This window comes from Conger conger, chromosome 17 (assembly GCF_963514075.1).
Source record: "Conger conger chromosome 17, fConCon1.1, whole genome shotgun sequence".
NCBI lineage: Eukaryota > Metazoa > Chordata > Actinopteri > Anguilliformes > Congridae > Conger > Conger conger.
Window position 1 is genome coordinate 20,011,228 of NC_083776.1, and position 27,852 is coordinate 20,039,079.

A 27,852-nucleotide genomic window follows, 5' to 3' on the forward strand; every position below is an offset into this window, starting at 1 on the left:
AATGTGGTCTCAAGAATGCATACATTGAGTTGAACTGCTGGGAACCTTCCGTAACTATAAACCTGAAACGTGCCCAGACTCAGGAAGAGTGAGAACAGGCGGCGGAGTGACAATTTTCAAAGCTCTGATTTGTAGTGCCGAGATGATCACTGGGACAGATGTGTCATTGCTGTCGCATTTCTCACTTCCCCCTGACACAAAAATCCACTCCATCCTCATGCTGACATGTTAATACCAAGGGCTAGCTTCACACATAAAAATTATGAAAACATTGTAATACTACCACTAATTTGTCTTAAAACCGTTCCCTGCACCGCTCTCTGAAAAAAACATTTGCTTATTACGGATATGGCTGATCATAGCTGAGCAGCTAAATCAGGATATGAAGATGAGGAACACGTCTCTTCTCATTAAATGCTTTTTTTAAGACATGAAAGTCACTGAAAAGCCTCTGAAGGTAGTCTTTAATGTGAATTACCTTAACCAAAGTAAATATCCATCTCACCAGCTCTGCATGCAGCACAAACAAACAACCAACTAACCATACTTCCTCTCTCTTCACTATGAAAAAATTATTGTTTTAAAGGAAGATGTGATCGTTTCATGACAGAGAAAATCAGCCTGTTGCTAAGGTAAGACTTGAAAAACATGCCCAAAGAATGTACGTACTGTATTACAGAGATAAACATGCATTCAGCAATTGCATTCAACAAACTTTCAAGAGGTACAATATAGAGGGATGTATAGATACATATATTAACACAATGTGTAGGTTACATTGTCTGTGTTGTTAGAGGTGGTAGGTGTGTAACATACCAATAAGTTCTCTGCTGACTTTGGGCATGTATGCAGGGTTGTGTGTCCTTGTGTTCAGGTGGACACACACGGTTCAGCTCTACTCATAGAGAACGAGGCCCATTTCAAAGCAGAAAAGAGAAAAGTTCAGCCACATCCAGGATTCATCAAAAACGCAATCATATCACACTGCAGTTTGATCCTGGATAGGCTTTCTACAGCCAACCCCTGATTGCCATTTGATGAAGTGCATTAAGAACACTGGGTATTTCTGTGAGAGTGAAAGCTGAAAAAAGGAACGAGAATTCTCATTACTGCAAACACCTCGTCTTACACATCCTATCGAGTTTACAAGGTTAAAATGTTATTATAAATACAAACTATTCACAAACTATTTCAACATACAGTATGTGCTTTCTCCTTCTGACTTCTGTTGTTTTTCCACATATTGTTTTTGTAATCTGACAGCATCTGGAACACAATTTTAGGAAGAAACGCTTCAAACTGCTTCTTCATAAGATTCCTCTTTTGAAGAAAAGGTCTGGTTTCTTATATGAAACAACACTTCTGTGAGCGCTCTGATATTATCTGTTTTTTTTCCCCCCTCTGGATTTATACAGAGTGACAGAATGAGAGTTATTATGGACATAATAAGTCCTGAGTAAAGCTTTAGGCAGTTTGTTAAATGATGTACTTTAAGCCTGGCAAGGGGAGGCCGGCCTGCTGTCCAATCTGTTTTAGAGCCAATGATCGGTGCCATATGGCAGAGGCCATTTTGAGTGGGCAGGGACCTGCCGGTGGGTAGCTCTCCAGACCAGGGGGGGAGGAAGATGCTATCTGCTAGTGATTCACTGCAAATTGAATATTTTGTTTGCTCGCTCGACCTCCTCCTCTACACTAAATTGCTCAAGGACACGGTTCAAGCTGAGAACGAAGTGTGAATGAAAGGCTCTTCACTTCGACCGACGAAGCATCATCTTCAAAAGTAAAATAAAAAAATCTAATAACTGGTGCGTTGAGTAAAACCGCGATGCGGGCTCTCAGCTGGTTGGTTATGAAAATGGGTTAGCATTAGGTTCAGGGACGCATTTAAGTGAAGGGGGACTCATTATTGTTCCTTCCTCAAGTAAGCTCTCCATTTCATTGAAGTTATTCTTTACTAATGTATAAAGTAGGATGAATAATGAATGGCCCTCTTCAGACAGGAAAAGCTAAGGCTCGCACATCAAGGCCAAACATCTTGGATTCATGTTGTATGGCGGTTGCATCATGTAGCGGCGTCGGTGGGATGTGGAGGAGCTGACAGATGCTTCTGGCTGAATTTCGGCTGTGTGACGATACGATGGCTCGTGCAAACGCGCTATCGCAGCTGACAGGCAGGCAGGCCAGTAAATGACTATTCCCACTGACCAATTAATGAGACATCTTAGGCCTGACACCCTAATTTAGCGAGTCCTGTCATCTCCCACTGGCTAACAGGTGCCTATGCACTTTACATGGGAAAGAGGGGGAGAGGGAGGGAGGTGTAGAGAGAGTGAAGGAAACAGAGACAGAGAGTGGGAGGGAGAAAGAGAGAGAGAGCGGGAGCGAGGGAGAGAATGGGTAGGAGGGAGAGAAAGAGAGGGAGAGAGAGAGATAGAGTGGGGGGAGAGGGAAACTTAATCTCTCTCAGACCTGACCCCAGACACAATAAATCTAATTTCAGTTGTTTCATGCTGAGTCACTTTGGTCACTGGTGACAAAAGGCAGATAAACATCTGCTTTAGGGACTATGGCGACTCCAAAAAAGTGGTCCTCTGTTTTACTGCAAGTCCAGCAGACAGGATGTCCAATGTCTGCTCATCATTTATTAATGATCACCAAAAAAAGAAATTACAAACGGTTTAATTTTACCTGCAGCTTTTGACATGCACTCAGTTTGGCAAAGCCTTCCTGAATAACATCACTCAAACACAGACGATACAAACACAACCAAACGGAGGGAAACCTAAACCTGAATGAACAAAATACAAGAAAATAACCAGTTATAAAAGAAGAAATAATCACAGTTGTGGCACACAGTAAGTATGTTATGTGATACATAAAGCACTACTGCGATGCTCCTCTGCTCTGCTTGGGTTCAGGAGAGATTAGAGCTGAAACAGCCGTAAAGGTAAGGGAACAGAAAGCAAACTACCGAGGAGGATAAGGGTAGGAGCCCCATCAGGAACACAGTGTTCACAGTCCACTACATTTGCTTTGGGCCCGGTGGAAATCCCCTCCGTAACGACACAAATAAAACCAGACAGATGTAACGGCACCAGGGCCGCGATATGCCCACTTACAAAATGTTAACGGTGAGAATTCCCCTCCCTTATTAAAGATTAAAGAAGCCCTTAGTAAAAACAGCGGCTGATTGGGGCAGTGAGTTGAAAAGACCTGTTCACCGGGGGAAATATAGAACTTGTTTAGTAGGCACTTTACCGTCTGCAGCCATTTCTTCAATAGAACATGTGTATCGTTTTCACACATACCGTCTCGTCTACATACTGACCTCTGCAAACAAATAGTCTTAAATCTTTCTTGAGCGTACACAAGATGCTCATAATACAACACCTTATTTACTGGTACATAATTAATGAATCCAGGGTCAAATACATTCTAATAAAATAAACAGTAACATGTTACATCAAAGAGATCCGTCTTCTCTCATCTAGCTGTGTGCTGAACTATAAAAAAATGTATATAATATCACATGCTGATGATGCAACAGACTGATATACCAGTGCTAAGTTTACTTGAAGTCAGATGTTGAGGAAAATGGAAGCTTATGTAAGCACATACATACATGCATGCATGCACTTGCTTTTTGAAAATGGTACTGGAAAAGCACACCCACACGTATTGCTGATTCCCTGTTTAACTTCTCTCCCATAATTGGTAAGATTTTGTAAGGTATTTCAGATTTTCGGCTTGACTCATCAGTGTAACATCCTCCCAAGGGTGCACACCAGCACGAGGGCCCTTCAGAAGTAGGCCAGTGAACAGTCGCATCTTTTCACTTCGCAATCCCACTGCAATTACTCCGGTGGAGGACTGACATCCCGATACAGGAAGATCGCAGGTACCTTAGCAACTACAAGAGCGATTAAGTGAAAAATACCCTGACAATTGACGGAAGCCAATACGGATATAGATACCCTCAAATTAAAAGGTGACAATCTGCACTTTACCCGCAGTATTCATAGTTTAATTTCACATCCAATGTGCTGGAGTACAGAGCCAAAAGAACAGAAATTGCACCACTGTCCAAATACTTACTGACTGCACAGTATGTCATGTTTTACCCTGCATGCAGACGTTGTGTTAAAGTAATTTATTTTCCCTTAGAAATTCAACAAAACATGCCATTTCACCAGAGCTGTCCAAACGCATACATAACAATAACAATTTTAATATGATTTAGTGGACGCTTTTATCCAAAGCAACTTAGTTGATTCGATTAAGCAGGGGCCAACAGCTGCACAGCTGCACAAATCTTATTCTGGTTACACTGGGGTTTGGATCACCAACCTTCTGGGTCCTCGTCAAGCAACTTAGCCACTAGGCTAATGTAGTGGCTAAGTTGCAACTTTGCCACTATAGGCTGCTCGTTAGAGTAAAAACTGATTCTAACATAGTTAGAATGAAAGAAAAGAAATCAGGCAGTAGTCAGTTTCTTTATTGACTTGGTGCCTAAGAGAGCTCTCTGAATGAGCTTGGTCTGTTGAATGTTCCTTTGTACACCTCGTATATATTCAAATTCAACCAACCCTTACACAAAAATAAGAAAGGTACATTTTAAAAGTTCACACATTCTTGTTTCTGCCAGAAAAAATTAAGAAAAAACTTATTTTAAGCTGGTCAAATAAACATTGGCAGGACCCAGGGAAACACACACACATATAATGTCAGTGTAGTTATAGATTTGGGGGCTCAGGGAGCTGTGTGAATGCTCTCGGACTGTTGAGTGCTCCATGGTACACCTCACCTGGTTCTTCAGGTCCAGTTTGGGGCAGGGCCTCCCACCGTTGAAGGGTTTCTCCCTCAGCCACTTGGACCTGAACTTCAGCCCTCCGCCGCAAGAGGCACTGCAGGGCGACCAGGGGGACCAGTCACTCAGCCGGCAGTCCAGGGGGCAGGGGACGTGGCACACCTCCTCCACATAGCCTGAAATTAACCAATCAGGGACACAGAGAGTAGATCAGGAAACGCCCATCAGGCTAGTCATAGACAGGCTCTCATAGACAGGCTTCTCATTCTGCGCTTTGTTTAAATAACCATAAATGTGATTAAGGTGTGCTTTGTAATACGGTTATTTTTCATATCCATCACCTTACACATAATAATAATAATAATAATAATAGTAATAGTAAAAATACTTTTCATAATATGATGTGTTGCGCTGTCCTGATTGTGATTTTGACAATCGCTACCAACTGCATGACAGTTCATATCAATCTAATATATCATTATCCTTGAACAACCCTATACACATGTACAATGTTGGAAGCTCTATATGTCACCATGAAAAATGGTGCACTGTGCATAACAATAGATAGTGCCCGTCTTAGTCTTAAGCGTTTAACTTAAGATCTTATTTGCTTTCTCTCAAGTAAAAAACATTTTCTTGTTTTCAGTTCATGTTCCCCTGACAATTTTTTTTTTTCCATTGGCAAATCTTGAGATGAGATTCCCCTGAGAAGTCAAATCTTCTTTTTCCATCCATCCATTATCTGAACCCGCTTATCCTGATCAGGGTCGCAGGGGGGCTGGAGCCTATCCCAGCATACATTGGGCGAAAGGCAGGAATACACCCTGGACAGGTCGCCAGTCTATCTCAGGGCACACACACCATTCACTCACACACTCATACCTACGGGCAATTTAGACTCTCCAATCAGCCTAATGTGCATGTCTTTGGACTGTGGGAGGAAACCGGAGTACCCGGAGGAAACCCACGCAGACACGGGGAGAACATGCAAACTCTGCACAGAGAGGCCCCGGCCGACGGGGATTCGAACCCAGGACCTCCTTGCTGTGAGGCGGCAGTGCTACCCACTGCACCATCCGTGCCGCCCAAATCTTCTTTTTCCACTGGAAAATCCTGAAATGAGTCAAATTGTCTTACCTCATTGGCAATATGTCTATCTATTTTCGCCAAAAAAATGAAGAGACTAAAACACTTGTTATTTTGGGGGTTTCTGCGGTGCGTGATCAGAACCTGTGCTGGTGCAGAGGGTGGGGTCCACCAGCCGGCCCTCCTGGTCCTTGCAGGCCACGGCTCGGTATCGCAGTCCCTGCCCGCACTGCTTCACGTCCCTGTGGGTCCTCCAGGCCTGCAGGGGGCTCTGGGGCCTGGTCTCGGGCAGGATGCAGTCTGACCAGTTCCCGTAGGGCTGGGAGAGGAACTCCAGGCAGGGACAGGCCTCTGTCTGCAGCAATGGATACAGCTCTGCCTGGTGGCACTTCTCTCTTTTCTTACTGCGGCCTACATAACAACAGTAGATGAATCATTCATCATTTAGCTGATGGCTTTATCCATAGCGGCTCACAGTTGATTAGACAATCCCCTACAGTCTGTCTGGCCAGCATTGATGATGAAGATGAAGATTGATATCTGCTGGTGATTTATGGACAAATAGCTGTTAACTGTTGGCAACCCAAGATCAGCAACATTGAGAACACATTACATTTCCATCTTGGAGGTCATAAAAACATTTTAATGTTAGTTTTAATTTAGCTATGATCCAAAGCAAATTACAGTTGATTCGACTAAGCAGGGAATCCCCCCTGAAGCAGGGTTAAGGGCCTTGCTCAAGGGCCCAACAGCTGTGTGGATCTTATTGTGGCTATGCCGGGGCTTGATCCACCGACCTTCCGGCTCCCAGTCATGAACCTACAGGCTACCCTGCCTGTATTGATTATGGAGGAGAAGATTGATATCTGCCGGTGATTCATGGACAAATCGCTGTTCACTGTTGGCACCCACAATCAGCAACAGTGAGAACACATTACCATTCATATCTTGGAGGAGGTCATAAAAACATTTTAATGGAATAGAGAATGCTGTTATTTTAGAATAGGAAAAAAAAAGTCAAATCAAATAAGAAAAGCACTCTTCATCATAAACAGAGGCATAGTGGGTGTTTTTATAAGTGATTAAAAAAATTGATATTCCAAAGACAGCGGATCGGACTCGTTCAGCTGCGAGCAGAGCTGCTTTCATCACCCCTTACCGCGGGGCCTGATTACAGCCTGACATTTCAACTGCCGCCATTAAACTGTTTGTTTCAAAGTACATTAAAACAATGTATGGTAAGAGTGGATTAAACGTGCCTGTTGTTGTTTCTGTGTTATAATGCAAGTGATTTAAGTTAAAGATCATTGGTAACTGCCATTGTAAATAATAATTGTGTGAAACAACTACAGGAAAGGTAAAACAGATTTACTACCTTTCAAGAAGTAAACCGACCCATAAAAAGCTACTGTGAAATGTGTTCAGCTCTTCCACATATGCTGTGCTCCAAGCAGTTTTTAAAGTCACATCACTTTCTTAGTTAAATATTCAGACATTAAGTAAATGCTCTTACCCAGAGTGACTTGCAGAGCTTACATTATTTTAACATATGCTACATTAAGTCCTGATTCACGCCTGACCCCTTTGGAGGGGCTGTGTAGTACAACCCTGAGACTCCCTACAGTAGTTGCCTTCAGTTCCAATCGTTTCAGTCCGTTCAGGACAGCAGTGTGCAGACGATAAAATAGCTTTGTTTCACAATGCAGATCAATATGGAGCATGCCCTATGTTTAAAAAGTTTGCAGAGGCACAGATCCTCCATATGGACCCTCCGCCAACACCAGAATCTCCAGAACTACCGTATGGACCCTCCATACAGAGGCTGCCGGATGCAGCATGAATCAGAGATTCATGAATTACATGGCTGGATATCTTCTAAAATGGCTCAGTGAGTACCGTGTTCAATGATATGACAGCAGTGACCCGTCTTGGAATCAAACGTCCAATGTTCGAGCCGCAAGCCCAGCACCCTAAGCGCGGTACTACAGTACACTACCACCCACATTCCGCTCTCGTTAAAAATACAGCACTGCAGTGTTCTGTACCCTCTTGTCACGAACACACACAAACAAAACCTACATCATTCCGAGAAGCAACATATCCCATGTTTCATGAAATAATGTGTTTGTAAAAATCTAAATTTTTGTTATGAAATCTGGTCATGAAGTCCCGAAGTTTGTCTCAAACTCAATTTAAAATTCCAAAGTCACATTCTTACTTCAAAACTACCGTGAAAACCACGACAAGTGCAAGAAATAATCAAATAAAAAATACCAACTACATCTATCTGTGCGGAATGGACCATGGCAGGTAGAGTGGATACACCTGACATGATTTAACTTTTATTTAAGAGCTTACTGTGGCCAATGCCAGCGCTTTCTGCACACCCACTATGATGTGTATCTAAAAGCTGTTTCAGTAAAGGTAAACATTGGTGCTGGGCCCATACAGACAAATCCATCCTGACAGTTTCTCTCTCTCTCTCTCTCTCTCTCTCTCTCTCTCTCTCTCTCTCTCTCTCTCTCTCTCTCTCTCTCTCTCTCTCTCTCTCTCTCTCTCTCTCTCTCTCTCTCTCTCTCTCTCTCTCTCTCTCTCTCTCTCTCTCTCTCTCTCTCTCTCTCTCTCTCTCTCATGCTATACAAAAATCCCACCATGCTAATGAGGGAAAACAAAATGTCTTTCTCATCGTGCCACTTTGCGTTTTGCTCATTTTGCCAGAGTGCACTTCACAGAAGAGTTGCAGGTAGTAGCCATATCCACCACACATTTTGTCTTGTTTGGAAACTGGTAAAGTGACGCATCTGTGGGGAAAATGTTCTCACCACCGACACACATTATTTCACGCTGAGGAGATGAACGCCGTTGCGCATTAATAAAGAATAGCATTTGGACAGAGCGCGAACGCGCACACACAGCGCTTGTATGTGAAAGATGTATTACACCAGCCTTTAGCACAGCTTCCATATCCAGAACAGATGCCGACTGTGCATGTCTCTGTACCTAATCAGGCCTGCAGAGCGCTGTTAAGAGACTTAGCTGCCCATACCGTCACACTCACAGCTCCGTGTTGACAAGGTTGTGCTTCGATCGCTACAGCGTGAGCACGGAATGCATTTAGCGGAACTGATCCTAGTACAGCCCTCACAACATCCTGGATTTTTGGTCAGCACCACTCCACTAGCAGGAAACACTCATATTTAAGGGCTAAGGATTAAGTATGAATTATTTTGGAAAGCAAACATATAGGGATAGAGACTAATAAACTAATAAAACCGATCACAGCAAATGAAACTATATAGAAATCATATTTGAATGTAACAAGCTCAAACATTGATATCTAGTTATAACCATAAAATTAGTGTTGCCTACTGTGTAATCAGCTCTTTATCAACATTTAGAAATTAATAGGTAATTCAGAGGTGGAAACATGCTTATTATCGTTTTTCTTATTGTATACGGACGCTAAAAGTGTGTCAGGGAGACGGTTCCCTTTGGTCCAAAGCAGATGGTGAAATTTGGAGGGTAAAGCAGATGGTGAAATTTGGACGGTGTTTGGTGTGAGAACGTCTCCACGTGGCAGTGCGGCCGCACCGACTCCCTCGTGGCGCCTATGCCATGGGTGTTCTGGAACAACCCGCCATCTGCTCGCGCCGCGGCCCGAGAGAGAGCCGTAGCCACAGTGCAAAATCCCTGCCTCTGCGGCATGGCACGGTGCTTTGGACCAAACGTCGTCTCGCACCTCTGTTCCCTTTTTGGCGGTTCTGCAGCTCTCCGTTATCGACCTCCTGCCGCATACGCCCTCTGGGTTTATAATTACACCCTTCTGCTTTCCTCGCTCATGTCCACATCTCTGTTCAAAATATCAGCAGCTTCAGAGAAAATGATATAATGTCTTCGCAACTATGATAAGGCTTCATTCTACGCTGCTGCTCAGTCAACTTAAAAAAATATTGCTTACGCATTGTAATGAATGGCACAGGGGGGAACTCACTGTATTGTAATGAATGGCACAGGGGGGAACTCACTGTATTGTAATGAATGGCACAGGGGGGAACTTACTATAAATAATAAGTGGTAACGCAATTGTAGTGGCTCAGAAGACACAGGTTTGGAGTAGATCAACACTTTTCCCTTTTTTTATCGACTCAAAATCTAAAGCAAATGTTTCTTTTTGTCTGCACCTAGTCAGTTTGGTGACTTCACAAATAATCAATTTAACCTTACCAAACAAATACAGAAATGGAGAAACACAGTAAAACTTTAAATCAAAGTTAAGGGTTGCAGCAGTCTCTGCTACTGGTAGAGGAGTACCAATCCAGACTTTGGGACTTTGATAAAAAAAAACGAATACACTGCAGTCAGGTTAATCCTCTCATATACATATGCGTGGATGCAACCTGTGTGTTACATATCCCTTAACAGACGGATATGACCTGCACATTACATCTCCCTTAACAGACGGATATGACCTGCACATTACATCACCCTTAACAGACGGATATGACCTGCACATTACATCTCCCTTAACAGACAGATATGACCTGCACATTACATCAGCCTTAACAGATGGATACGACCTGTGCATTACATCTCCCTTAACAGACGGATGTGACCTGTGCATTACATCTCCCTTAACAGCCGGATGTGACCTGTGCATTACATCTCCCTTAACAGACGGATGTGACCTGTGCATTACATCTCCCTTAACAGCCGGATGTGACCTGTGGATTACATCTCCCTTAACAGACAGATGTGACCTGCGCATTACATCTCCCTTAACAGACAGATGTGACCTGCGTGTTACATCTCCCTTCACAGACGGATGTGACGCCAGGGTTGTATTTGATCAAATGACCGTTTTTCAAGACGCACGACCGTTGAAATGCATTGTGATTCCTAGGCCTTTTTATGGGCTTTCTGGAGGGCGCTGTACTCCATAATGGGTTAACACTGTCACTTGGGAAAGACGTTTGCTACTGCCTGGATTCTCTGCAGGGCTCTCAGGTATGAAGCATGATGCTAAATGAGAAACAAGTGGCTCTTTAGGAAAACACACCCTGTCTGAACATAAAGTTCCCTACCTCGCTCCCCGACATGCTCTGAGAACCCCTCACAGCGGGTAATGAGTATATATGGAAATCGCAGTCATGCGGCTGAAAACGGCACTCTGCAGACGCATTAGAGTTAAATAACTGCAGCTAAAAGACGCTTGAGGATTATAAGCACGGAGGCCCCTAGAGACTCCTTACATACTTCCAGACTCCACTGTACAGTCTCTCCCTGCACAGACTCCCTCTCACCGCAATTTACAGTATAATACATGTAACAAGCACTAATCACAACTATAGATGGATAGCAGATCTGGGTTCAAATGGTATTTGCTTTCGATTCAATTACTTTTCTGCATTTGACTAAGTCTGGTGTATTGGGACAAATTAAGTGATCCTAAAAGTGTAAACCCCGCCTGTCTGCTCCTCCTTGCAGGCTCAAATGTGCCAGGCAAGATCAATAGAGCACAGAAATGTAATTGAATCCAAAACAAATACTCTGGGAACCCAGATCAGATGCAGATCAAATGATGTCCCATTTTAGACAGTCTTCCATGTATGAATGTACTAAAAAGTCTATGGTCGGTTGGTGTTAGAGTGCTTTAACATAGACTATGCTATTGCAGTGCTGAGTTGAGCAATCCCATTATTTAGACCATGAAAAAAACTGTGTTTAGCTAACATTGAGAAAATGGAAGCAATTCAAGTGTAAGACAGTCTATCATTATCAAATCTATCATATTTTCACTCATGCATTACATATTTCAGTAAATGCCATTCGTGGATCTTCCATCCCAGTCAGACCCACGGGTACACGGTCTTCTCTTTGAAGAACCCACAGGCGAAGAGCTCGGTACATGCAGAACTGTGAGAATGTTCTTTCCGGATTTCACCAAACACAAGTCTAATTTAGATCTCCGGTTAAGTTAAGAGCATTATGAAAGAAAGCAGGCAGAGTCTGCCTGGGCCCAGAGGCAAGAGATCAAATATTTATGAAGACAAATGGCACCAGGCCTAGAGCAGAAGCCATACTATGTAATTCAGCTGGGGGTATGTCGACTAAATAGAAATGACGGTGAGACACTTGACTGTGTGGAACTGGAGGGGATCCTGAGTTAATCCTGACGCAGGACTGGGGGACGTCCGGGCAGGGGATTATGGCAATCGAGGCCGCAAGTCTGAAACGCTGGTACGGAAAGCACACGTCTTATCGGTCCATTTGCAATAGCATCGCTGTCCTGAGGTGCAGTGTGGGGAAAGTAGAGATCGAGAAGATTACTGCTAATAGATTTTAACCCTTTGATGCACACGCTGTGCAAAGATATAGAAAATGAGAACTCGGTCGGGTCACTTTTGACACATGTTGTGCATCAAAGGGTGATTGGTTTCATAGTAAACGACAATACTCCGATTTCATTTATACACGGTGCATACTGTACTTATTGCACAGATTGTGATACTGTATATATAGTTGTAGAATATTAACCCTTTAACGGCCTATTCAGTAATTTTTGTTGCTATGAAATGCTAAAGGCTTACAACCAGCAAAAAGATGAAGATACGGTACAAAAGTATAGAATAAATCCTTCTCATAAAAATAACACTAAAGATCCATATGAAAAGGAAGAATAATTATTTAGAATACCACTTCCGTGTTCATCTCCCATCTTCCTTGTTCATCAGTCATCTTCTATGAGTGTATTTTTCATAACTTTTTGGCGAGCTCATGACCATGGAAACAAACTCCTCACTCACTGGTCAGGCAAGACATCAAAAGGAATAGTTAGCTCACATTTAGCAAATAAACCATGCCTAACTACCTCAGACGCACCTGACATTGCCACAGTAACCTTATGTGAACTGCAACAGTAACAAAGGCTCTGCAGCCGAAGCCATTGCCCAGTGCTAATGATCCACCAAGGGGCTTTGCCATCCGTGTGATTTTTGCTGATTAGCAATCAGACTTACTGAGTGCACCTTTAAGGTGTAAGATCAGAAAAACAGATCTGATTATAATGTTGATGCAACAATCACTGCTGGTAGTTAAGAGTTCAAGAACACTGACTTTGAATTTTGATAAAATAATCCAAAAAATACACTCTTCAAAGGGTTAAAAGTTAGTATTCTTAATATTTTTAAATAGGCATCGTTCAGAATGAACTACTGTCACTCTACTGAACTACTGTTATCTCTAAGGAAACAATTAAACCCTGCGTCTCCTTTGATCCACTCACCGACAAACCTTTGTCAATCCTACACATATTAAACATCACTATATATCATAAATTACTGAACGATGTTTGGAGGACAACTGACTGCAACCGGTAGCCTCAGATACCTGCCACATGGGCAGCCGTAGTTAATGCAGCAGTAACTCTGGACACTGTAATCCCACCCGGCTACCGTGGCCAGATAAATCCAGCAGTCTCCCACTGCTGCAGATTCCCTTACAGACAGAGCTGGTTATCCAACATCCAGTAATCGACTCCAGACATCTCAGCTGCTGGGTGAGTGCTTTTCATACCAGTGGTCTTCAAGCCGAGATGGACCACTGTGTGTGCATTCCTCTGTGTTTATGAATTTGTGTTTGTGCGTGTGTGAGAGAGAGTGTGTGTGTGTGTGTGTGTGTGTGTGTGTGAGTGTATGCACATATGCTTTTTTTAATAGATGCATTGAATCAACTGCGTGTTGAGTTTACTAAGCACACATATGAAAACATCTTTATGCCTAGGTATGTAGTTCGTACTAATGAACATCGCGTTTGTACAAGTTATTAAGTGGTCTGTGTGGTTTGTTAATTATCAAATTTATAGGACATAGGAAGTGGTTTGTATGAGTTAATCATCTTGTTATACAACTTAGTATGTCTTTTGTATGAATTAATTATCTCATTCATATGAGTTAGCAAGTGGTTTGTATGAGTTAATTACCTTGTTCTTAAGACTTAGTAGGCTAAGTGGTTTGCACAACCACTGGGAATCCCTCCTTGTTACACTTTAAAATGTGTATTTAGGCCAACTGCGCACAATAAACTCCTTTGCAAAAATGGAGCCAAGGCCATCGGCTGTTTGGACTTAAATTTAATTAATGAAAACGACTCACTTATTAAAACTGAAAATAAAATATTCTGCTCCTCCCATGACCTGACTACTAAATATTTGGGCTTAAAACAAAAACAAGAGTTTTTGAAATTCTAAAAAATAAGTTGTACTGTATAAACAAAATAATTAACTTGCACAAACCACTCACTAACTTGTACAAACAAGATAATGAATTCATACAAACGACTTACTAAGTGGTGTAAATGAGATACAGTACATTAACTTGTAGAAACCACTTACTATCTCGAATACATTCGTTTGTATCAGCCACTTACTAAGGTGTATAAAGGAGTTAGCGCTCTAATTCTTTTTCATACTTGCTAAGGAAGCTCCATACTTGGGTGAGTATTTTTGACGGTAAAATATGGTTTTAGAAATGTGAGGTGGTGCGGTGCAAACACAGCAGGGTTTGGGCCAGGGGCCTGGAGTAGCGTTCCTCTCGGGGGGTACCTGTGAGGGTGCGTCTACGGCTGTGCCGGCCTCCGCACTCAGAGCAGTCGCTGAACCTGGACCAGCTGCTGAGGGTGCAGTCGTCCTTACAGGGCACCTGGCACTGCCGCACCCGCGCCGGCATGGCGCCCGCCCACCTCCGGCACTCCGCCACGTCTGCCGGGGCCTCGTCCTCCGCCACACACGTCACACCTGGGGGGGAAGGTTAGGGGGGAGCACGGTTAGCGCAGGAGGGGAGAGCGGTCGCGTGGCTTGGCGCCCGCCCACCTCCGGCACTCCGCCACGTCCGCCGGGGCCTCGTCCTCCGCCACACACGTCACACCTGGGGGGGAAGGTTAGGGGGGAGCACGCTTAGCGCAGGAGGGGAGAGCGGTCATGTGGCATGGCGCCCGCTCACTTCCAGCACTCCGCTACGTCCGCTGGGTCCTCGGCCATGCACGTCACACCTGGGGGGGGTGAGGGGGGAGCACGGTTAGCGCAGGAGGGGAGAGCGGTTGCCGGCTCGATCCACCGGCCTGGGTGTGTCGAAGTGTGCAAGAGACTAAGTCCTGACTAGGTCCTGAGCTGCTAACTCATTATATCTCTGCCAATTGTCAGTGTCTCTGCCTAACTTCAAACATCTGACAATGGTGTTAATAGTTGCTGATTTTGTCTTTGTTACCAGTTGTTGCTGTCTGTGAGAGTTAAAGAAAATGTTACTACAGTCAGTAGCCATAATCTGAAATGTATTTTCTTTACCTTTGTTCCACTTTGCTTTGTTTTCATTTAACATAATGGAGCAAACAAATGGAAAATCTCATGCAATCAAACACACAACTTTACAAGAAATGGATTTCTGCTTCTTTCGGAGTACTCGGTGTTCCACCGTCTGAAATGAAATTGAATTAACGAGTTTCTACTTTTGTTGCTGCGGTTGGGAGTCGAAACTGCGGCTTTGTGATAAACACATTCAGCCGGCTCCTAGACAGTTTTTTAAAATGTATTCTGAGGTTATGAAGCTCCATCTGGGTAAATTACAGGCATGGTGGCAGCATTGTCAGCGGTTAGCCTCAGGAGAGAACAATGCTTCTGCATTCGAACCCCGGTCTGAGACGAGAATGAGCACTCTCTATCAGCCGTCGGAAATTTGTCAGTCTATTTTTAATGAGGAAATGTTTTGACAAGCTCCTCCGCCACGTGGGTATTCCTATGGCAAGCGGGTGCGATGATATCAGAGAAAAATATTTATTGGATTCTTATCAGCTTTCAGAAGGCACTCTCTTCTGAAACGCAGCATGTAAAAAAAAAAAAAAGTACAAAATAATCTCTAAGGATGTCTCCTCCTCAGAAAAATATCTCCCCAGCACAGAAGCAAAGTCATACCTGCCTCTTATTTACCAAAAATATGATTTTATTTTCAAAAGCTGGCAGGAAGAACTAGAGACGTGTCTTAAATTAGCCGTTGATATCCACATATAAAATATTTATTCATAAATATTTATTTTCTAGGTCAGACCTTGCAGTTTGTTTCACACTTTTCATGCGTATGATTGCGAAAGAGAGGAGATGCAACAACAACCAAAATGGATTGGCTCTATCAGGGGAAAAAGAGAAAAAAAGATAATCGCCTTATTTATACGCACGGATGATCTGGCGAACATAATGGCGTGGGAATAGAACAGCAAGCGCACTTAAGAGAGAGACCTTTTAGAAATTAAGTTTTTGTTTAACGCCACTTTTCAAATCATTGACATGAAACAGAACGAGCGCTTTCATCGGCTCTTTGGGAGGGTTACGTACTTATCTCGGAATATCACCCCTGCGATGCCTTTGAAGCTTCGCTCGTCTAAAAAACACGCTTTTAACACGTCGTATTGATTTGTATTTGACTTTTAAATTTCCTGTGATGGAGACAGTGTGGGAGGGAAAGTGTGGGAGGGCTACGGGAGGGAGCCATGGTCATGGGAAGACGTAATTACTCCCTTTTTTTCTTCCTTTATCCCCACTGAGTTTACAGGAAGGAAATTTCACTGACCCTCACTGGATTGATATTCGTATTAGTATATTACTTTACTGCTATATTGCTAATCCCTAGTCTATAGCCATGTAAGAAAAAAGAAACAGAAAACTTTAAAATGACATAAAAATATAATATATCTAAAGTGATACTGTGCTGAGAAATGACCAGCGAATGCAGATAGTATCATTTTAATCCTTTTCGAGGACAACTTTTGCAATGTACAGTATGACTCGGTTTTGCTATGTATTGCAAGATTCTCCACAAATTTTGGCTTGAAATGAATAGTTTTGCCAATAGTGTAATCATATTGACTACTGTTTTGGGTGATTTCCTGGGTCACCCAACAATATCATACACAATATGAATATTAATCAACAATGAACATTATACAAATGGGCAGACACTGATTAAATGTGACACATCATTCCATTTGGTCTGTGCAGAATCTGCACATAGGTGAATGGTCAATACGCCAAATATTAAAGAATCTTCTTAGTTCTTCGTTCAAAATAATTTTATGAGTTATTGCTGGCTTACAAATCAGATAAAACACCTGATATCATGGAACTTGGGCATTCAGAATATACAACCAACCTGAATCTTGTTTGGGATGTCTATCAAGTTTTTCAATCATGAATAAAACATATTTCAACATTTCTTTAGACTTGTTTTTTATCCAGCCAGTTATAATTTTTGACATGGAGGTCATAGGATTCTTGCCTGTATCCAATACATGAAATATGGTATTTTGGTAATAAGGCTAGAAAAAGAGAATTTTGAATAGACTTCCACCATACTCCTTCAACTACTTGTACTGAACAAAAATGTTGTATTTTGTATCCTTTAACAGGTTTTTGTATCCTCTTATCCTTATCCAAAGCGCTGTACAATTGATGCTACTCATTCACCCATGCATACACACACTCACACACCAATGGAAACTGGCTGCCATGCAAGGCGCCAACCAGCTCAGCATGAGCAATCAGGGGCTAGGCGTCTGACTCGGGACACTTCAACACACCCAGGGTGGGATCGAACCGGCAACCCTCTGACTGCCAGACTGCTGCTCTTACCGCCTGAGCCAATGTCACCCCATATGGTATATGGATGATACCTAAAAGACATGAAGCCTTAAATATGCATTAATTATCAACTAATTATCAGTTGACCCAGCAGTATTTTTAAATCTTATTTAACCCCTTATGGGCGGATCCGACCTGCACCTTACATCTCCTATAACAGACAGATGCAACGTTGGCAGCGTTTTTCAAGAGACATGACCGTTAAAATACATTGTGATTCCTTGGCCTTTCTATGGGTTGTCTTTAGGGTGCCTTAGTCCATAATGGGTAAAAATGAACAAAGGAACAAAGAAAAACAAGCCTACAATTGCTTTAGGAAATCAGTAACGGTGCATCTTTCTGTCGAGACCACTTTGCTACCACGCCCTCTCCGAAAACAGGAATGCGCCTTTCTGTCATGCTTCATGTGTTAGAATCCATAGCGACTGGCAGACCAGCGACAGAGAACGCACCGCTGCACTCTCCTAATCTCAACAGAACATTTCCACTGCTTTTCATTATCTGCTCACTATTTTACTGAGTCGCTCAGTGGAGAGGAACAGGGGCACAGTAACCCAGTTTCCTACCCATGATACCTCACTGCACTGAATTGCAGAATGTATCAAATACATTGTTCGGAGCATACAGCGCAGCCCGTTAGCATTTGGACAATGACACATTTTTTGTTGTTGTTTCGTCTCTGTACTCAGCACGAGATTTGAAACGAAACTATAAGTATGAGGTTGAAGCACCCACAGCACTGCCAGCTTTAATTTGCGGTTATTTACATCCGTACCAGGTGAACCATGTAGAAATATGAGTTTTTATATATTGTCTTCCAATTTTGGGCAAAAAAATTGTAATAAGTGTCACTGTATGTAAAAACTGCCTGTATGTGAGTGAAGTGCACTTGACTCAAGGTCGTTATTAGCTGTCTCCGAGCATATAATTTAAAGTTTTAATTGAGAAACTGCTTTTCAGTTCCATCAACCAATTACCATGTAAGTGGACTTTTTCAGAGGTGGCTTTTTGACTGGAAAATGAAAGCCGTCGGTTATTAGCACAGTGACGTGTGCTTCCCTTTACCTCCAGAGCACGGACTTTCATATCATCCTCTTTCCAAATCATTAACATTTTACTGTTACCTTCGTGCCTGGCAGGGATCATCTTTAATAATGCAGCTACTTGGAAACCTGACATTTTTTGCAGACTGCAGAAAAGGACACTGCAGTTATGTTTTTCCCCTCTTTGAAATAGCTTGTCAGACCTTTCTGTCGAAGAGAATGGCTTTTCGATGCTAATTAATTCTGCTGTACAGGTGTCTGAACGTTCAGAAGTTCTGATAATCCAATTCCCCCTTTTCTCTGTTGTTAGTCCTGAAATATGATGAAAAGTGGCAGAACAAATATGCAGTTTTTTTTGGAGTACTTTTACTATTTCTACAAAAATGATAAGATTGTGTACAGTAATAGATTATGTATAGTAAATAACTAGAATGATTGTGTCTTAAGACATTTATTTTCTATTTAAAATGGCATTAGGCAACTGGACAGGTTTCATATAATACCTAGAAGGCTGTTGGGGCATTGCTGTAAAATGTAATGTTCACAAAAAGATGATCACCATACTACTTCCAACGCCATCCACAATAGTGTATGCATTACTACAAGTGTTGTTTCAGTGTATTATGGATAACGTGTGATCAGTGTATTATTTCAGTGTACAAATGGTATTTGAAGACTCCTTGGGTGTGTTCTCTTGACACAGGACCTTTAGCATGCAGGCAGCAGGAGAGATGCTCTCTGCGACCTTAGGTTTGTGAGGGCAGTGCCGAGTCACATTAGTGCTTTGACCTATTTCACTCCTTGCTTAACATATGGCATCCTTTCAGTGTGTTACAAAGCTGGCCAGTGAACTATCAACAGCTTTCAGCACTCGATATCTGTCCAATCAGCATCATCCCTGGGGCAGCCTGTACATTGTGCATGTACATGAAGTTTGGTGGTTCATGCTCCGGTGTAGCCACGGTAACATCTGCTCAGCCGTGGGGCCCTTGGGCAAGACCCTTAACCCTGCATTGCTCCAGGGGGGATTGTTCTCTGCTTAGTCTAATGAACTGTAAGTCGCTTTGCATAAAAGCATCTGCTAAATAACATTATTATTATTATTATTATTATTAGTCTGTGCAAGGGAATGAGACTGGTATGCATGCCTTAATAATTCAATACTAATTACACTCCTTTGCACAATGCCAGCAGCAAAAATGTCTTGAACTTTACTCAAACGTGTATGACCTACTCAGTAAAACTGTAACCTCTAGAGGAGACATTAGTCCAGGCGATCCTCAATACACGCTTACACTGTCTCAGAGAAGCTGGCTAAACATGTTATGTCCTGGTAAACATATGCAAAACTAAATATTCACTGCCACTAATTATAGCCATTAAGCTACTAGTAATAGCTTTCAGAAAATGACACATGATTGCATTTTTTTAACATTTTTTAACATTTCAGCAAGCCACATTACTTTTACATAATATTATAGTACAGTGAAATAAAGAGGCTGGTCTATTGATTTCAGATTTAATCCCACTCTAAATAATAAAATGAATAAGTTTCAGTTTTAATCTTTCCACAAATGCAAGCATAGTGTTAGCTGTAACTGTATGCAGAAACGGGTGAGGAAAGTGGACCAAGGTTTATACCTTGCATGAATTAAACCATGTAGACTATTTACTTAAAGCCCTTAAGACTCGTTGTCTTGGCAACACAGGAAAAATATCGGATAGATCTGTAAATGTCATATCTATAATAAATTAGTTTACATGCTAAAGGCAGTGAGATTATCATACAACTGTTTATCATTTCTAAGGCTTTCCAGCATATAAATATAAACATCATAAAGGCATTTATTTTTTATTTTTTTATCTATCCTTTTTATGCATTTATTTTTGGATAAAGTGAAATGCACATTGCAAATTAAATAGATAATGATCCCGTCTGCCACAACGACAGGGTTATATTATGTATGATTAAATTTTAACGGCAATAGCTTTCCCATCATTCTGAATGAAATTTAATTGCGCACAATGCACTTAATTGTCTGTTATTCACAAAAACAAATTTGCTCAGAACCTGCACCTCCACTCAGATCAATTATACGAGACCCATATTCAGCAGTTAACACCGATACAGCCAGATTCATTGTGAACATACAATCTGAAGGTTAAAGGGGCAGACATATGCTGCATATCAATGTGTCCTTACTCAGTGTGCAAAAAAGCCCAGCCAATATGATACATTAAACTGTGTTTGAATGGGCAGAATTATAACAATCGTTGAAATGGTTTCTTTTGAAAGACGCAAAAATCAACAAGCTTACATGCGCTTGTAAGTCGCTTTGGATTAAAAACTTCTGCTAAATGACTAAAATGTTAAATGTAAATGCATTTTAACCCCTTAAGTCTCACCGGACCAGTGCTGGGCCAGTGCGGGGTGTTTTTTTTTGCAATTTTCAATCACTATGGTAACAGGATATACAGTTTGAAAGCATTAAAATTCACAGTTCTATCTGTATAACCTATTTTAAGATGCCATTGCTTTAGCGACAACAGTTCCTTATTTTGTGGTAAAACAAATGTGAGGGGACCTTGGCATTTTGGAAATCCACATACCACAAGAAATAAGGTAATGTCAATGTCCTTTTCACGACAAGTGTCCAGCAGACCAAATGCATAATAGTTTCTCATTCTACAAATGTGCTAACTCAGAGGAACATTGATAGAATGTACAAGAACTTCTCTGGAGCAATAATCATTGTTGTTCGTTTCGCCATTGTATACTTCTACAAAAGTACTTTAGTACATGGAAATTCTTTTATCTACATTTTGTATAGGCTCTCTCGAACATGATGAGACCAAGTACCACTGTCTCTGATCAGTATTTGTAACATAGTTGCATAGAAAATGTGTTACCCCCTGTGTGTGTAAGAAAATTCAGTATAAATTGTCCTTTTTCATCAAAGAACCGCTTATGGGGACGTTGCAGAAGTGACAACTAAAAAGCATTTGAGCTAATGACGTTATGTTTCCAATGGTGTATAATTTGTCAGGCTTGCATAAAAAACACAGCATCACCTTACAAAACTGTAACATTTTCAATACGCACATGGAGTCTGTGGCGCATTGGCAAAAACAGTTCTTGAGATTTCATGCAAAAAAAGGGTCAATGTTTTACAATAAAAAAATGACTTCGCGATGCCGACGACTTCCTTTGGAGGAGTTCCAAGGAATCTCTCGTCTTAGTATATATTACTGAGGAGGACAGTGGAAACACCATTGACAACACAATACAGGGCATTTTCAGTGACGTGACCCCATTTTATATCGGTGAGCATTTAAATACATTCTCAAAACATTGCAGTAAGAAAAAAGCTTCCAGTTTGAGCTTCTGTAACTTTATTTTAGTAATATTTTCAGTAATTTTGACTTTTGGAAAACAAACCTCAAAGGGTTACCTTTCAGAAGGTATGGCTGTAATCAAAAGGTTTCAAGAATAATAACCATTTTATTTTGAGTACATCATTTTTAAGCTTGTGTCAAGAAAAGGGGCGACATTAAGGGGTTAACTGAAGATATTATTTTATCTCAAATTCTAGGCAAATGACCTGCCTGCCAATGAAATGGTTTGAAATGACACATATGAAATTAGAGTAATTCAATAATTGTGTATCCGCACCCACAAAGACTGAATAGAAATTGTGGAAGGTTTCACAATTGGCTCAGTTAAAACTTGAACATATTAATTACATACTAACCCTACTTCAACCCACAAGTGGTAATACACAAGCATTGTTAAAATACCTCTAATGACATCTTGCCAAAAAGACCTATTTTCATGAGTGGCACCATAGTGTTTGATAACTGTGGTTTATGCAGTTTTGGCAACTGAGAAATGGTATGGCCATATATTATATCCCATGGCACACAATCAGAATTACATAGACTAATGAACGCAAGTCTTCTTGATGTATGCACCAAACAGAGCAGGTTGCATATCCTTCAGAGAAATGCTTGTTTAAATGGACAGTACTCATAATTAATAATGCTCTCAAATCAGCCAAGGTCACGGTTTTAGGTCACAGTTTTACTTCATTACTGAAATGGCCAAATCATGAACCCAACCATTAAAATTCCACAGCAAAGAATGCACGAGACAAAGCAGCTTATTTTTCTAAATTCACTTAATGATGAAGGTCACTTTAAGTTATCCAAAAAGTCAGACCTTCCCCCTACCTAAATGACCACTCATTTAACATTCTTAATGAAAACCAGACACATTTTGACCGCTGACCATGTTTCCAATTATTTTCATAGTTATAATTCGCAAAGGGATGTTAGAATGTCACATTCTGGTGGAAAGAAATGCAATTACACTGATGAATATATCATATTTATAGACATTGAAAAAAGAAGTACACAAAAGTTATCATTATGAGAGTACAGTCGAGTGTACATGACATGGTTATCCATGGTGCTCTGTGTCTGAGTAATTACACCTGCCTGTGCTTGTATTACTGCATGCCTCAGAAACTTCTGTTCACTTCATTATTTAAATTGTGATGCGACGAGGGAAACACGACCCAAATCTGTTCTAGGGATTCATGTGAAAGAGACATGTAGATTTGGGATTATTCTTCCATTGATTTATCATTCATTTGGATGGATTCTGTTACGGTTATTATATATTATTATTATTTTTTTTTTTAAATGTTGCTTCGCTTCTCTATTCTCACCAATCTCCTTCCGTATGGTTGTTAACATTAAGCTCAAAGTGCTGATCCAAATGGTGCTTTAGTTTGGTTGTTGATCCATGTTTTGATAGATGTGGTCCAAATATTACCTTATTTTTTTAATGACCTCTGGTCTGATATGAAACTTTGTTCATCTCAGCATAAGGCCTTCTATTGTATAGATTTATAAATTCATGTTCCCAGTATTTTAAAGGCATAGCAGCTGCTATGAAAGATACTGCTGGTTCTAACATCTGCTCATGTTCTTTTGCTTTTCACACTCAGCAGTGCTCCAGGGGGGCCTGCTTAGAGACTAGGACGTTTAATGTTCTCCAGAACACCGACTTTACACATGAAGGATGCTATCTCAGATTTTCTGGAAGAGAACAAATTCCCCCTGATATCAATTGTCATATTCTCAAGTTTAGAATGTATTTTATTCAAGGCTTATCTACTTCCTTTGCTTTCAATCTTAATAGAACACGCCGTCGACAGGTTTCTCTTGGGGAAAGTGTCATTTCTCAGTTGAAAGCAATATAGAAACATAGTTATGAGCAAAGCAGAGATAAATCTACGCGAGAGAATGCTGGTCTAATAAATTCATGCAGAGACACCAAGCAAGCTTCCTCAGTAACTCTCAAACTGAAACAGATAAAACATCTACAGCACCATCTGTTGAGGTCATTAAATATAAGGGCAGCATCTCACTCTCTCTACCTTCACAAATTAAAAATGTAAAAGTTTTTTAAAGAATATTTGTCCTGAACTGTATACAGTAGATATGAAGCACATTTCTGGTTAAGAAGGTAGTAACGGGCCTTTGGGTGGCTCATGTCGTTAAGTTTGTTTCATATCTATACAATTGCAAATAAATATTCATTCTAAATTATGCAGGTATGAATATGAATTTATTCTGAAACAGTGGCTAAAGATGATCATTCAGACAGCAAAGTAGGAGTTCTGCGACTGGTTATTTGAGTCCCAGGAGTGGCGTTGCTAGCTGTGGCAGGCGCTCCACTTGGCTCAGCCTCAGTGGTGAATGATAGGGGTAGGCAGGCTAGTTGTGTTTATTTCCTTGCTTTTTAGCGGCCACTACTGTTCAGGCCAGACGCCTGCGGGCAGACAGTCTGGGAATACGCTGACCTCGTTATCCTCCGACGACATGGCCAGTATATAATCGGACGTGCATTTGCAGTGTGAATAGAAGCAAGGATATGCATCACGTGAATCAGAGGAGTCACGTGTCTGCCATCTCCTCCTGACGTCTGCAGATCAACAAGTTCAGTCGAGTTCTGGTTGGGAAAATTGAAGCTAATGCATTATTTTTCAATTGAATTCCATCTTCCAACATCGACGTTCAACACATCCACACCGAACATCGACGTTCAACACATCCACACCAAACATCGACCTTCAACACATCCACATCGAACATCGACCTTCAACACATCCACACCGAACATTGACCTTCAACACATCCACACCGAACATCGACGTTCAACACATCCACACCGAACATCGACGTTCAACACATCCACACCGAACATCGACGTTCAACACATCCACACCGAACATCGACGTTCAACACATCCACACCAAACATCGACGTTCAACACATCCACACCGAACATCGATGTTCAACACATCCACACCGAACATCAATGTTCAACACATCCACACCGAACATCGACCTTCAACACATCCACACCGAACATCGACGTTCAACACATTCATTCCAGTCTGGAAGCTCACGCTATCAGAATTTTGCACTGATGTCCCCCAAAAATGTGCCTCCCACTGCACATCCATCTCTTTGCCATACTCTCTCTTCAGTTTACCTCTCAGTATATACACCCAGTGAGCACTTCATTAGGTAGACCTGCACACCAGCTTAATGCAAATATTTAATCAGCCAATCGTGTGCCAGCAACTAAATGCATAAAAGCATGCAGTGGTAGTCAAGAGGATCAGCTGTTTTTCAGACCAAATGTCAAAATGGGGAAGAAATGGGATCAAAGTGACTTTGACCATGGAGTGATTGTTAGTGCCAGACAGGGTGGTTTGAGTATCTCAGAAACTGCTGATCTCCTGGGATTTTCATGCACAACAGTTGGCAGAGAATGGTGCAAGAAACAGAAAACATCCAGTGAGCAGCAGTTCTGGGGGCAGAAACACGTTGTAATGAGAGAGGTCAGAGGAGAAGGGCCAGACTGGTCGAAGCTGACAGGAAGGTGACAGTAACGCAAATAACCACACATTACAACAGTGGTATGCAGAAGAGCATCTCTGAACACACGGCGCATCAAACCTCTAAGTGGATAGGCTACAGCAGCAGAAGACTTAATAAGTCTACAAAATAAGTATAATAAATACCGAATAAACTCACTGAGTGTATAAGTGTATACATTTAGTACAGGTCTAAATGTTTTACTAATTACTTTTACTTTTATTTCACCAGGTAAACCAATAAGATGGGGTATGAAAATGTGTGGAGAAGGCAAAGGACTATACAGGTAGTCAATGATAGGGGGATGACTGTTGCCCTGCCCTTCTCTTCCAAAAGTGTGTTAATGGACTTTCAAAAGCCACTACATTTCAGGGGCTCGGTTTCACAATTTTAACCAAAGGACTGCTCCTTCTACAGCACAGTCATGATGGGATCTACATGCTCCAGTCAGGCAATTAGGAAATGTGTTACTTTGAGTTGTGAGACCTATGACAGATGTTTTTTTAATTATTTGCACGAAGGACAGACTATTAAACTGATACACCCACTGAATTGCATTTGTTCACACATACATTAATTCTCTGCATGTTAACACATTGGGAAATTACAATGATACATAAAAAAAGACACTGTCACATACAGTGCACTGCATAAGGCACTGAAGCATTGAAAGCCATATAATTAGTGCATAGGTTGGAGTAAAATGCATTGTGACCATTTTATTAGGTAGACCTACACAACAGCTTAGTAATGCAAATATCTATTGAATCAGCCAATCATGTGGCAGCAAATCAATGCATAAAAGCATGTGGATATAGTCAAGAGGTTCAGTTGTTGTTCAGACCAAATCTTGGAATGGGGAAGAGATGTGATTTAAGTTTGATCTATGATTGTTGGTGCCAGATGGGGTGGTTAGAGTATCTGCTGATTTCCTTGGATTTTCACAACAGTCTAGATTTTGCAGAGAATGGTGCAAAAAACAAACCATCCAATGAGCGGCAGTTCTGTAGGTTTAAACGCCTTGTTAATGAGAGAGGTCAGAGGAGAATGGCCAGACTGCTTCAAGCTGACAGGAAGGTGACAGTAACTCAAATAACAACGTGTTTCTACAGTGGTATGCAGAAGAGCATCTCTGAACACTCAATACGTAACGCATTGAAGTGGATGGGCTACAGTAGCATAATACCTATAAGTCTATGAAAGGAGACTAATAAATACCCAATAAAGTGGTCACGGAACGTATGTACCGCTGACTCCAGTACAGCGGTTTCTGTCTTTGAAACAAGGGGACAGTTTACTTTTACAGCCATCGTGCCATTAAGCTCGGCATCGTCCATGATCATTCGAGGGCTCGGAACTGTACTTTCCTCTAGGGTCCTCAACTCACTTGTCCCTCGGTCTGATCTGCACTGTATCGTACGTTGCTGTGGATAAGAGCGTCTGATAAACGCCTGTACTGTAATCATAAATCAATATTGTGAGGAGGCTCTTGATATGGAAAAACAACAGATTGTTTTTTTTTAATCAGGGCCAGAGTAGAAATATTGCCAACATTTGACATTGTTTACATTAAGAACATGGAACTGTATATTTATAAAGACGAAAGGGGAATTGAGTACTGCATTTAAATGTCAGCATTGAAATGTTGTTTTTCATCCATTGACTGTGGCCACTGAAAAACTCTGTTGGAAGAAGCTTATTCATGCTGCTAAAAGTATTGGCTGTAAAGCTGGGAATATCGCCAGAAGTTGTCCTTCTAAAATGCACCATGTTGCTCTCAAATGTACACTCAAAAGCAAGGAATCAGTCTGATACAATATCATCACTCATTGTTGTCAGTTTGTAACCTTTTTATCATAATTTCATGTATAACTCCTCAAAATACAGGATTCTTGTCTATATTCTTATCTATTTGTGTTTGTTTTATTTGGGCCTTCAAATGATTTGAGGTATATGCTGCAATGTCTATTGAAATGTTAAGAACATTTGTTTTGAATGAACATCTCACTTTTATTCCAGTGTCTGATTCCCTTCGGTCTGTTAGCACACGTTAATTCTGTGGCACTTGATTTACATTTCACACAGAAATAGACAAAGCTATCTTAATGTGCAAAGAGGACGCAGCTTATCGAAAGCTTTTAGGTCCGCAATGAGCAATTACACGACTTGCAGAGTGATGGAGCGGCAGATTCTCTGCTTTGTTCAGAGTTCTGAAATCACAGCCATTTTAAATTAGCTGATGTCTTTCGTGATTAAAATAATCCAAGACCTTGTACAATTGC

The 27,852-nt window shown here is 41.4% G+C and overlaps 1 protein-coding gene across 1 annotated transcript in view; it reads right to left on the reverse strand.

Annotated features, from left to right (window-relative positions):
• thsd7ba (thrombospondin, type I, domain containing 7Ba) overlaps window positions 1-27,852 on the reverse strand; it is a 174,360-nt gene that overhangs the window by 25,720 nt on the left and 120,788 nt on the right. The window contains exons 14-16 of the mRNA XM_061226317.1: window positions 14,493-14,684; window positions 6,038-6,304; window positions 4,805-4,983 (exon numbers count right to left, since the gene is read on the reverse strand). Of these exons, the coding sequence (XP_061082301.1) occupies window positions 4,805-4,983; window positions 6,038-6,304; window positions 14,493-14,684 (638 nt within the window). The remainder of the gene's footprint in view (window positions 1-4,804; window positions 4,984-6,037; window positions 6,305-14,492; window positions 14,685-27,852) is intronic.